General features: G+C 43.3%; 1 protein-coding gene across 1 annotated transcript in view; it reads left to right on the forward strand.

Moving 5' to 3' along the window:
* Hmgcr (3-hydroxy-3-methylglutaryl-CoA reductase) overlaps window positions 1-11,757 on the forward strand; it is a 20,787-nt gene extending 9,030 nt beyond the window's left edge. Inside the window, exons 7-20 of the mRNA XM_028790193.1 lie at window positions 746-852; window positions 962-1,078; window positions 1,611-1,771; window positions 1,869-2,116; window positions 2,230-2,405; window positions 4,091-4,285; window positions 4,997-5,155; window positions 5,311-5,468; window positions 6,094-6,199; window positions 7,954-8,124; window positions 8,548-8,688; window positions 8,771-8,929; window positions 9,544-9,698; window positions 10,093-11,757. Coding sequence (XP_028646026.1) covers window positions 746-852; window positions 962-1,078; window positions 1,611-1,771; window positions 1,869-2,116; window positions 2,230-2,405; window positions 4,091-4,285; window positions 4,997-5,155; window positions 5,311-5,468; window positions 6,094-6,199; window positions 7,954-8,124; window positions 8,548-8,688; window positions 8,771-8,929; window positions 9,544-9,698; window positions 10,093-10,147 — 2,108 coding nt within the window. The 3' untranslated portion in view covers window positions 10,148-11,757. The remainder of the gene's footprint in view (window positions 1-745; window positions 853-961; window positions 1,079-1,610; window positions 1,772-1,868; window positions 2,117-2,229; window positions 2,406-4,090; window positions 4,286-4,996; window positions 5,156-5,310; window positions 5,469-6,093; window positions 6,200-7,953; window positions 8,125-8,547; window positions 8,689-8,770; window positions 8,930-9,543; window positions 9,699-10,092) is intronic.
* The last annotated feature ends 696 nt before the right edge of the window (window positions 11,758-12,453 follow it).

The following is a 12,453-nucleotide window of genomic DNA, read 5'->3' on the forward strand; positions in this document are numbered from 1 at the left end:
TATATATATATATAATTTGCAGTTTCTCAAATGCCTTGGTTGTGTAAGTAAATAATATAATGCAATTTTTTATTTTAAGTTGAGCCAAAGAGTAGGAGTTGGTGATCTTAATTTCCTTTCTGGTCTCTACAATTCTGGTACCTTCTATTTGAGATTACCAAATGACGCTTGAAAAATTTTGTGGTGAAACGTTTGTTAATTTTCACTCTTGATTTATTAACATTTTGCATTATATCATTTTCAGATAGGTCAGTGAAGTAAAATGCTACGAATGTCAGCAGGCACTGTGGGGGTTATAGAAAAATGCATTTAGTGGTGTGTAAGAGTGTTTGCTGAGATGCCATGTCGGAGAGGCAGAACTGCCTCCCGATCCATGCATCGTAAATCACCTTGAACACCTTGTAAAGTAGCTGCTTGCAGCTACTTTAGCCTTACAGCTTCTTGTCTCACCCAAAGTGATAGCATTTTCTAAAAGAGTTGGACACATTTGTTGGCCAGCTGTATTAAACAGCACCATTATCCACAGCACTGTGATGCTGGGATCTGTGTCCTGGCAGGACTGAGTTTTAGAACAGCTCTTCCTGAAGCCTTAGCATCATCTGTGTGTTGCTAGTTTTGTTCCAGTAGATGGCAGAGAATGTCATGTTGTGAAACTTGGCTGTGTGTAAGGAAGAGCCTTTAAGATGATAAATGGCGTGTCAGAAATCCACACTTAACCAGCTCTGTGTCTCCCGTTCTCTACCAGGGGTGCGTCAGCTTGAGATCATGTGCTGCTTTGGCTGCATGTCTGTGCTTGCCAACTACTTCGTGTTCATGACATTTTTCCCAGCCTGTGTGTCCCTGGTCCTAGAGGTAAGACTGGTTTTCCTAGTGTCATTAGTTATGAAGTAGTACTTCCCATGCTGTCCCTTTACCTAAGTCCCCTGCATACCTCCTAACGTCATGCTGACTTCCTTTGTAGCTTTCTCGGGAAAGCCGTGAGGGTCGTCCAATTTGGCAGCTCAGCCATTTTGCCAGAGTTTTAGAAGAAGAAGAGAATAAACCAAACCCTGTAACCCAAAGGGTCAAGATGATTATGGTAATGGCATCCCCCAGTATCTGTAGTTTCAGTGTGTCTTGTACTTTGGGTGTTTGGGGGCTGTTGTGTTTTTAGTTCCTGTCTTGTTTATCTAATTTTGGCCCTTTCAGTCATGTTCCAGTCTTCTCTTTTTTCTGAGTTTGTTCTTTGTTGCTTTGAAGTTCTGGGGATTTTAGTTTGATGCCTTGAGACAGGATCTTACTGGCTAGCCAAGGCTGGCTTTGAACTTTGAATCATCCTGCTTCAGTCCCCTGAGTGCTGGGATACCAGGTGTATGCCACCATACCCCACTGGGCCCCACTGGGCCTTATGATCTTTGTTATTCTTGCTCTCCTGAATAGACTTTGCAAGTTCCTCAGTCTTTGAAAGGCTATTCTTTGGAACGTTTGAACAGTTACAGGACCGTTGCTTTTATTTAACAAACTAGGGGCTTTCTTACCTTGATAAAGTGGGGTTGAGGAGGAAAGTGTCTGGTTATGGAGTTGAGGGATGAGAAGGCAGAGGGCACACAATTTAAAATCTGTTCCTTCAGTCTTTAGGCTTGGTTCTTGTTCACGCTCACAGTCGCTGGATAGCTGATCCTTCTCCTCAGAACAGCACAGCAGAACAATCTAAGGTTTCCTTGGGTCTGGATGAAGATGTGTCCAAGAGAATTGAACCAAGTGTGTCTCTCTGGCAGTTTTATCTCTCCAAGTGAGTGACTGGAACCCACAATATTCTGCGGTCTTGCAGGGCTATGCTGTGACTTTTTTATTTCTGAACGACACCATTTATCTTTGCTTTCATTCAGGATGGTCAGCATGGACATTGAGCAAGTGATTACCCTGAGTTTAGCATTCCTTTTGGCTGTCAAGTATATTTTCTTTGAACAAGCGGAGACAGAATCGACTCTGTCATTAAAAAATCCTATCACGTCTCCTGTCGTGACCCCAAAGAAAGCTCAAGACAGCTGTTGTAGACGGGAACCTCTGCTCGTGAGAAGGAGCCAGAAGCTTTCGTCAGTGGAGGGGGATCCAGGAATGAACCAAGATAGAAAAGGTACTTTGTTGTGTTCTTCATTCTCAGTTCCTCTTGTCCGAGGACGCCCCCTGAGTTGACTTCATCTGAAAGTGATTTGAGGGCTTTGAGATGTCTTTTTGCCTCTCACACAGTTGAGGTTATAAAACCTTTAGTGGCGGAAGCTGAGACTGCAAGCAGAGCTACCTTTGTGCTTGGCGCCTCTGGACCTAGCCCTCCATTGGCCCTGGGCATACAGGAACCTGGAATTGAACTCCCCAGCGAGCCTCGACCTAATGAAGAATGTCTGCAGATACTGGAGAATGCAGAGGTGGGAAAAGGGCGTGCTCACACTGGAGGTTTCTTTAAAAGAGGATGTTTTGGTACTTTTTTTTTTTTTAATCAAAGGAAGTTAAAACTGGTACAACCGAGGCCTACTGTGTCCTAGTCTCTGTGTCACGTGGTTTATTGACAACTGTATTAATCCCCTAAAGCCTTTGGGGTATTCTCCCCACCCATCAGATGAACAGCCCAGGCTCAAGAAGCTTCAGTAATATCCCCAAGATATTTACCATTGAGGAAATTGTAAAGCCAGCAGCAGGGTCTCCTATTTTCTGGTTCTAGAATCAAAACTCCTAGTGAGTTCTGTCTTGTAGCGAGCGATGGGGAGCGTTGAAGTGGGCTGTGTTTGAACTCTGTTCCCCCATATTTACATACGTCCGGCATGTTTCCAGCCTTACCAGCTTAATCTAATTCTTTCTATAATAAGAATATGTTTTCCTAGTCTACCAAATTTTTTTCCATGCTTGGTAAGATAAAGTTCCATTCTACCACCACTTCATTAAGATATAGTGACAGAGGAAATAGAGTTTTATGAATAATCAACATAGTCAAGCTAATTAAATATGTAGACCAGGCTGGCCTCAAATTCAGAAGTTCACCTTACTCTGCTTCCCCCGTGCTGGGATTAAAGGTGTGTGATACCTGATTTTTTTTTTTTTTTTTTTTTAAAGACAAGGTCTTGCCGGGCAGTGGTGCATACCCTTAATCCCAGCACTTGGGAGGAAGAGGCAGGCAGATTTCCGAGGCCAGCCTGGTCTACAGAGTGAGTTCCAGGACAGCCAGGGCTACACAGAGAAACCCTGTCTCTCTCTCTCTCTCTCTCTCTCTCTCTCTTTTTTTTTTTTTTTTTTTTAAACAGGGTTTCTCTGTGTAGTTCTGGGTGTCCTGGAACTCACTCTGTAGACCAGGCTGGCCTCGAACTCAGAAATCCACCTGCCTCTACCTCCCAAGTGCTGGGATTAAAGGCGTGCGTGCCACCACCACCCAGCTACCCTGTCTTGAAAAACAAAACAAAAAACAAAAAAGACAAGGTCTCTTACTAAATGTGGAGCTTGTCGTTTTGGTTAGACTGGACATAGCAAGTCCCCAGCAACTGTCTGTGTCTTCCTCCTGCCCAGTGCTGGGATTGTAGATGTATACTACCGTGCCTGGCTTGTATGTGCTTGCTAGGGATCCGAAGTCAGCCTCAGGCCTGCATAGCAAGTACTTCCTTGAATCTTCCCACTTTACAAACCCAAAGCCTTTTGAATTTTCCTCTTAATGTTTTTGTACTTTAGCTCTTTTGAGAGTTGGTATCCTCAGCTGGAATATATCCTAGTTAAGGGCCACAGTTTCTTCCCACAAAAAAATCACTGTACATATTGACTGTCATTGTAAGCAAATATGTATTGATTGACTTTCATTGATCAGTCCCTAATCATTTAAGTGTACAGTGAGGGTCCTGTTGTGCAGAGGGCAGGGGGCTGGACCGAGGGCAAGGTTTTGTTCTGGGTTTGTTCTTCAGAGGGTGTGGGACATGGTCTGGCTAAGTATTACTGTTCCCAAGGGTGATCCACACTGCTTTATAGTCATGTAAGCAGCTCTGCACTCTGCTCTTTCAGCCTTTGGTCTTCTGCTTGTGAATGTCTGTTGTTATCTAATTCCATCTCTTCATTTTCTTTTTCCTTTCTTCAGAAAGGTGCAAAGTTCCTTAGTGATGCAGAGATCATCCAGTTGGTCAATGCTAAGCATATCCCAGCCTACAAACTGGAAACTCTAATGGAAACTCATGAGCGCGGTGTGTCTATTCGACGGCAGCTGCTCTCCACCAAGCTTGCAGAGCCATCTTCGCTGCAGTACCTGCCCTACAGAGATTATAACTATTCCTTGGTATGCTATTTGATCAGGGAGGGCTTGCTTTGTAACTTGTAGCTGACCGTCTACTGCTACTTTTAAAGTATTTTTCATGATTTTATAATCATAGTTGAAAAAGTCCAACAGTTTGCTTGCTTGCTTGCTTGCTTGCTTATTTATTTAATTTGGGTTTTGAAGATAGGATTTCTCTCTGTTCCCCTGACTGTCCTGGAACTTGATCTGTGATCTGTGTAGATCAGGCTGGCCTTGAACTCTCTCAGGGATTTGGGATTAAAGGCATGTGCCGCCACCACCCAGCCAGTTTAAATATATATATTAAAAGAAGTGTTTATTTTATGTATATGAGTACACTGCAGCTGTCTTCAGACACACCAGAAGAGGGCATCGGATCCCATGACAGATGGTTGTGAGCCACCATATGGTTGCTGGGAATTGAACTCAGGACCTCTGGAAAGCAGTCAGTGCCCTTAACCACTGAGCCATTTCTCCAGCCACCAGTTTAAATATTTTTAAAGAATAAATTTGGGGTGGAGTTTGGGTTAGGGATAGAATGTTTACCAAACACTGGTTTGATCACCAGCACCATAACAACAGAAAGAATACATTAAAAATAATATTGAAATATTTTATAGGGGCAAGCTTGAAGAATTGTTAGCGACAGGGACTGAGATGAGCTGCTGTTTGTTACAGTGCAGGTTTTCACATGTTGCCCTCCTTGTTCCTTAGGTGATGGGAGCTTGCTGTGAGAATGTGATTGGGTATATGCCCATCCCTGTTGGAGTGGCCGGGCCTCTGTGCCTGGACGGGAAAGAGTACCAGGTGCCAATGGCAACAACGGAAGGCTGTCTTGTGGCCAGCACTAACAGAGGCTGCAGGGCAATCAGTGTAAGTTGGAGTTTGTCTGCTTTAAACTACTCCTTGCTGGACTAGGGAGGAAGGCAACTGGGCAGGGGAAGACAACCGGACAGATTCAGGGACAGACATAAGGGCTTTGGGAGAAGCTAAAGTGGATTAATATGTTCCCATAATTGTCTGCTTAGCTTGGCGGAGGTGCCAGCAGCCGGGTCCTTGCAGATGGGATGACCCGAGGCCCAGTGGTGCGTCTTCCTCGTGCCTGTGACTCTGCAGAAGTGAAGGCCTGGCTTGAAACACCTGAAGGGTTTGCAGTGATAAAGGAGGCCTTTGATAGCACCAGCAGGTAGGGGTGCGTGCGTGCGTGCGTGCGTGCGTGTGCACGCACTTATGTGTTCAAATGGATATTTAGCTTGTCCTTTGTCCCAGCCAAATACATTGGCTGCTTAGGGTAATATAGTACCACTCTGAATTCTTTCATTTAGTGTGACTAATAAGTATTTCTGGTTAGGGTAGATGTTGATGCAGACAAATTACCCCATAGAAATACATTGGTTTTTAATAGTTGGTAAGATGGCTTAGCAGGTAAAAGCACTTCCTGTGCAGACCTGGTGGCCTGAGCCACTCAGTAACAGTAAGTTAGAAAATCATAAGCCAGCACTGTGGCTAGACTGTTACTTTGCCCTAGAGAAGGATTTCCTACATGGAACATGAGTGTCAGTCTAGCTGTATGTTTACTTTAAATGAAGACCATTACAATCACACCTAGTCAGTTCAAGCTAATGTGTTTGCTTTTATTTGGACTTAAAATGTATTAAAGAGTTGATCCACCTTCTATTCAGTGTCTGAGAATGAGACTCAGCTACAGTAGTATCCTTCACGTGTCTAAAGAAAAAAGAATTCTTCCTACTGAACTGAGTAAAACTTAAAATTTCTCATCTTGGATTAAAATAAAATCCTTGTGTTCACAGATTTGCACGTCTACAGAAACTTCATGTGACGATGGCAGGACGCAACCTCTACATCCGTTTCCAGTCCAAGACGGGGGATGCCATGGGGATGAACATGATTTCCAAGGTGAGCGGAGATGCACTCTGTCTCAGGCTTCAGCCATGGGCACCCTGGGCTGGCCTGGAACTCATGGGGATTCTTGCGCCTTTGCTTTTTGAGTGCTGAGACTACAGCTGTGCTACCCTACGCAGCCATCTCTCCTACTGATACACCATGTCCATATAGTATATACTTCACACAGTTGATTGAGTTCACGTGTATTAAGAGGTAAATATTGCTTAATATAGTTTGGTTTCATAGTGTTTTTGACTTTTTTAAAAATTAGTTAGATAAAATGTGCTTGTGTATGGGTATTTTGCCTGCATGAATGTCTGTGCACCGCATGTGTGCCTGGTGTCCATAGAGGCCAGAAGAGGACATCAGATTTCTCTGGAAATGGAGCTTGATTCAGTTGTGAGCCACCAGTGGGTGTTGGGAATTGGACTTTGGTCTTCAGGAAGAGCAGCCAGAGCTCTTAACTGTAGAGTTGTCTGGCTAGCTGCACTGCTGTAGATTTGACACTGTGTCCTGAATGTCCTCACAAGGGTTGGGAGGGATCTGGGGCTGGCATTCACTTCAGAACTTTGCCCAGTAACTCTTTCACAAGGAGGAGTGGCCCTGAGGGTTCAGATTGAGAGTGTAGGGAGGTGCATGGGGCCCCAGATCAGTTCTAAGCACACCCAGGCTACCCCAAAAGAACTTTGTCTCCAAATCTTAAAATTGACCTTTTCTAGAGACTTTTTCCTTCTTTCTTTATGTATGTGTAACAGAGTCTCAACTGTAGCCTTTATCCGACCTGGAGCACATTATGTAGACCAGGCTAACCTGCAACTCATGATCAGTTTTTTTGTCTTTGACTCTAATTGCTGGTTTACAGGCAGGTGTTAGAAACACTGTCTTTAAGATATCAAACATACTCAGTTTGTTTGTATAATCCATTCATTTGTTTTCCTGAGAGATTTTTTTGTATGGTGTGCATTTTATTTTGATGATAACTTTTTACTAGAGACAAATACAAAATGTTAACATCATCTAGTCAGGCTATAGAATATATAGATTTTATATAGATTTATAAAGATCATTCAGAAAGAGGAAAATAAATGCCTAAGTTTTTAAATTCTCAATAGTTTGGTGGTTTTTAACAGCTTGAAAATAGAACTTTGTCATCTGTTTCCTCATTATACTTTTGGAATTGAAAATAGTCTCAAAGAGCTATCTGTATACTCATGTTCACAGTGTTATTCACACTAACAAATAGGAAGAAGCAAGCTAAGTGTTTACTGGATACACACACAAGTGATATGTTAAAGTAGAACAGTATTCTAAGTGAAGTCGCCAGTTACAAGCTTCTGCATGGTTCCACTTTTTGAGTGAACCAGAGTTGTTAAGCTCATGGACACCAGTAGAGTGGTGCAGGGACAAGCAGGGACAGGAGACAGGTAACTGATGGGTTTTTTTTTTTTCTTTTTCATTTCCTTTTTTCGAAACAGGGTTTCTCTGTGTAGCCCTGGCTGTCCTGGAACTCACTCTGTAGAGCAGGCTGGCCTTGAACTCAGAAATCCGCCTGCCTCTGCCTCCCAAGTGCTGGGATTAAAGGCGTGTGCCACCACCGCCTGGCTCTGATGTTTTAATGGGCTATGAAACATTATCATTGTCAGATGCAGAGAGTTCTGGATCTTTGTTAGGCAGTACCTTAGAGCCTGGGATGACTGTGTTTACAACAGATAAGGTTGTCAGAATGTGGCTCCACTGTGCATTGTGCTTGTTTTGCCTCTTACTAGGGTACAGAGAAAGCACTGCTGAAGCTTCAAGAGTTCTTTCCTGACATGCAGATTCTGGCAGTTAGTGGTAACTACTGCACTGACAAGAAGCCTGCTGCCATAAACTGGATTGAAGGACGAGGAAAGACTGTGGTTTGTGAAGCTGTCATTCCAGCCAAGGTGGTGAGAGAAGTGAGTGTGGATAGATGTTTCATCCTACGGTTTACTATTTTTGTGTCTTTAGTTGGGTTGAGGCCAGTTGTGGTGGCCCACAGCTGTAATCCCAGCTCTGGGAGTCAGGCAGGAGGATCCCTGGAAGTCTGAGGCCAGGGTGGGCTACATAGTGAGTTTTAGGCCAGCCAGCGCTGAAAGTTTTGAAAATAATAAAAAAAATTCAAAGAGTACTACCACCTTTTATAAGATTATATTTGTAGAGCTGTTTCCCATTAAAATGGTTGTTTTATTGTTCATGACTGTGCACGTAGCACTCTTCGCACAGTTTAAATGGGGGCCACATGTATGCCCTTGCTCTCTAGAGGTACAGAGAGGCAGATGTGAGTGGTTTTTACTTAGTTCTCCTGGTGGACTATGTAAAATGTACACTCTGTGGTCTAGGTGTTAAAGACGACTACGGAAGCTATGGTTGACGTAAACATTAACAAGAATCTTGTGGGCTCCGCCATGGCCGGGAGCATAGGAGGCTACAACGCCCATGCAGCAAACATCGTCACTGCTATCTACATTGCATGTGGCCAGGTGAGCGCTCTGGGTCCCACTTTCCTCTCTGCCTGGTGTTCTAAATGAGGAGCTCTACTGTATTTTTCCTTTTCTCCTCCAGGATGCAGCACAGAATGTGGGGAGTTCAAACTGTATTACTTTAATGGAAGCAAGCGGTCCCACCAACGAGGACTTATATATCAGCTGTACCATGCCGTCCATAGAGATAGGAACCGTGGGTGGTGGGACCAACCTTCTACCTCAGCAAGCCTGCCTGCAGGTATGATTCTCTGGCCTCAAGCCACTGACTCCCAGTTTTTCTGGTTTATTTTTTGTTTCTTACTAAAACAAACTTGGGGAAGAGGGTTTATTTCAACTTCTACATCTAGGTAGATGTTCACTCCTAAGGGAAGTTAAGGCAGGTCTAAGGTAGAGGCCATGGAGGAACACTGCATATTGGCTTGTTCTAGCCTCACATTCAGCGATCATTCTTTTATTGCCCAGGTCCATGGCCTGGGTCTTTCATCAATTAGCAATCAGGCCAAACTGCTGGAGGCAGTTTATCATTGACAACCAAGTTCAACCATCATACCAGGGGTACTATCTATTTACTGAACAGCACATCATCTTTTTACCCTTGCTTTCAGCCAGTCTCATCTTAGGATGTTTAAATACGTATAGAGTTTCTCAAAAAAAAAAAAATGTGTGTATATGTGTACACCTACATGCATACATATGGTTTGTGTGTGTGTGTGCCTAATAAACCATGAGAAAATACATTAACTAAGCACGTAAGTGCAGCGTGCCATCAGCTCAGCCTGACAGCACCTTCTAATGGAGTCTAGGTCTGTTCCTCTCCATGTAGTAATCTTCCACAATGGTCTCTGATTACAGATGCTAGGTGTTCAAGGAGCATGCAAAGACAATCCCGGAGAAAACGCACGGCAGCTTGCCCGAATTGTGTGTGGTACTGTGATGGCTGGTGAGTTGTCCTTGATGGCAGCATTGGCAGCAGGACATCTTGTCAGAAGTCACATGGTTCACAACAGGTAAGACTTTCACATATATGAGATTTTCCCAAATTAAAGTTTTATAATCCTAGTCTGGGAATTACCACTAAAATGTTGGGACAACTTGAGTCCAAGCCCTGGAATCCAGATTTAAAAAAAAAAACCTAAAACAAAAACAACCAAAATAGGTGTAATGGTGTGCTCTTTAGAGTATAAGCTCTGGACAGGTAGAGACAGGACAGGGGCTCACTGAGCAGGCAGCCTAGCCTACTTGGCAAGTTCCAGGATACTGAGAGAGGCCTTGTGTCAAAAAAAAAGAGTGGGTGGTGCCTTGTTATCTTCTGACCTTCACACACATACACATGTACCCCAAACCCCCAGTTTTGCATTGCTGATATTTTCTGTGTTACTACTTTGTCTTTTTCTGACATAGATCAAAGATAAACTTACAAGATCTGCAAGGAACGTGCACCAAGAAGGCGGCTTGAGCATCCTGACATACTGAACTGAAACACGGGCATTGGGTTCTCAAGGACTAACATGAAATCTGTGAATTAAAAATCTCAGTGCAGTGTCTGTGGAAGATGACTGGACGTGATCAGTGAGATAGACGCCTGCTTGGGTTCTGGCTTTTTCAGAGACGTCTGAGGTCCTTTGCAGAGACTCCTCAGATGTGGAAACTGTGGTTCTTTCCATGCTGTGTTCTGGAAAGATCTCATGTGGATGTTACGGTGCTCTGAGCACCACAGATGTGACCTGCAGCTCGTTTCTGAAAGCTACCACACAAGCTGGAAACTGGTGTTTTGACAGAATGATGGAGTTCCTGATGATCAGTGTGGGGCTCATCTCCAGTGGGGTAGAAATAGTTTTAAATGACACTGTAGCTGACAGACCTTCTGATTTTTATTTATTCAGTCTGGGTTGTAGAACTTTGCAATCTAAGTTTATTTTTTTGTAAACTAATAATTCATTTGGTGCTGGTCTATTGATTTTTGGGGACCTACTTCATGGAAGAATTACTTTTATTCTCAAACTACAGAACAATGTGTAAGTAGTGCTAAATAGTCCTCGGCAAAGGAAACAGTCACTGCATTTACCTCTGTAGATCTTTGTTCAGAGAGGCCTTTAGTCTAGCTTTTCGCCAGCTGTGCCACACTCTGCACTACAGACATCAGAGCTCTTAGTGTTACTCAGAGGAGAGCACAAGCAAGTCGGACCTCTCAGAACTTAGAGTGTGGGAACAGTTTTTAAAGAAAACGACCATTTCTCTAAGCCAACTTTCTTTAGAGACATTTTAACTTATTTAGCTGAATTCTAGATTTTTTGGTAAACTATCAAATCTGTATATGTTGTAATAAAGTGTCTAATGCTAGGAGTTTATTGGAAGTGTTTAAGAACTCAACTTTTACACTGATAAAAGCACTCTAGCTTGGGCCAGAGAAGACAGTGCTCGTTAGCACTGGTCCAGGAAACCCTGGCTTGCTTCCAAGCCTAATGAAGGGAAAGTCAGCTTACAGAGCCAATGATGGAGCCACGTGAATGGCCCTGGAGCTGTGTGCCTTGTTCCTGTGGCCAGGAGTTTGGTGACGGAATCCTTTATGGGCTCCTTTGGTGAACCCATAAAAGCTCTTAGCTTCCTCAGGGGGTCAGCAGAGTTGTTGAATCTTAATTTTTTTTAATGTACCAGTTTTGTATAAATAATAAAGAGCTCCTTATTTTGTATTCTATCTACTGCTTCAAGTGGGGGCTTGGGAAGCTGACATCTGTGTAGAAGATGGACTCTGAAAGACATTCCAGGAGTGCCACGGCAGCATGGGAGCCTCTTGTGATTGTGTCAGTATTATTGTGGAAGATTGACTTTGCTGTTGTATGTAAAGTTTCAAATTGCTCCTCTTGTGACTTTTCAGCCAGTACCATTTTATTTACCTGAGCTTGTCATGGAAGTGGCAGTAAAAAGTATTTGAGTGTTTATGATGCTGGTGACTGTAACCAATGTCATCTTGCTAAATTCATGTTTTGTACAATTACTAAATTGTATACATTTTGTTATAGAATACTTTTTCCAGTTGAGTAAATTATGAAAGGAAGTTAACATTGACAAGTGTAAGCAGTGGCTTTTTTAAAATTGAGGATTGACCCTAAACCTAAGGTCCAGAAGTTAGCAAAATGGCCAAGTGGCAGCCTGACCTCTCCACTGACAGTCATAAGCTCCTCTCCCCGTTACACTCTAACTGCAACGTCAGTGCTGGCCAGTGTTGTTTCCGTGGTCTTTCTTACATACACCAAGAGGGTCTTATTGGTTCAGATCCATAATCTCAACAGATTCTCTTTGGTTATCAGCTGGGGAAATTAAGAGGAAAGGAAGATCAGATAGCCAACACAGTGGCCCTTTCAAGAATGTTTCAGCTGCATGGGGGAGAGGAGGGGCTTCCTCAGAACTGACTTTCATTCATTTGAAATTACTCTACTTTTGCTGTTAGAGGTGAAAGATGAGAGAGTTGTATTCACAGGAAGCACAGAGTTAGGGAATGCTCATGGAGAGATCAAATGCTGGCAAATAAAGTCAGAACTAACCCTGGAGTGATAGACAGCTCGCTCTTTAGCAAACATTTAGGTATGACTCTACCCTTAGGCTTCTGAACAACACTGTTAGTGTCTGTTATCACATGTCTTAACTATGGTTTCTGTTGCTGTGATAAAACCCTTATGACCAGGAGTAACTTGGTAAGGGAAGGGTTTATTCTGGCTTTTAACTCTTAGGTCACAATCCATCATCAAAGGAAATCAAGGCAAG

Source organism: Grammomys surdaster, unplaced genomic scaffold, assembly GCF_004785775.1.
Source record: "Grammomys surdaster isolate TR1022 unplaced genomic scaffold, NIH_TR_1.0 125876, whole genome shotgun sequence".
NCBI classification, from domain to species: Eukaryota; Metazoa; Chordata; class Mammalia; order Rodentia; family Muridae; genus Grammomys; species Grammomys surdaster.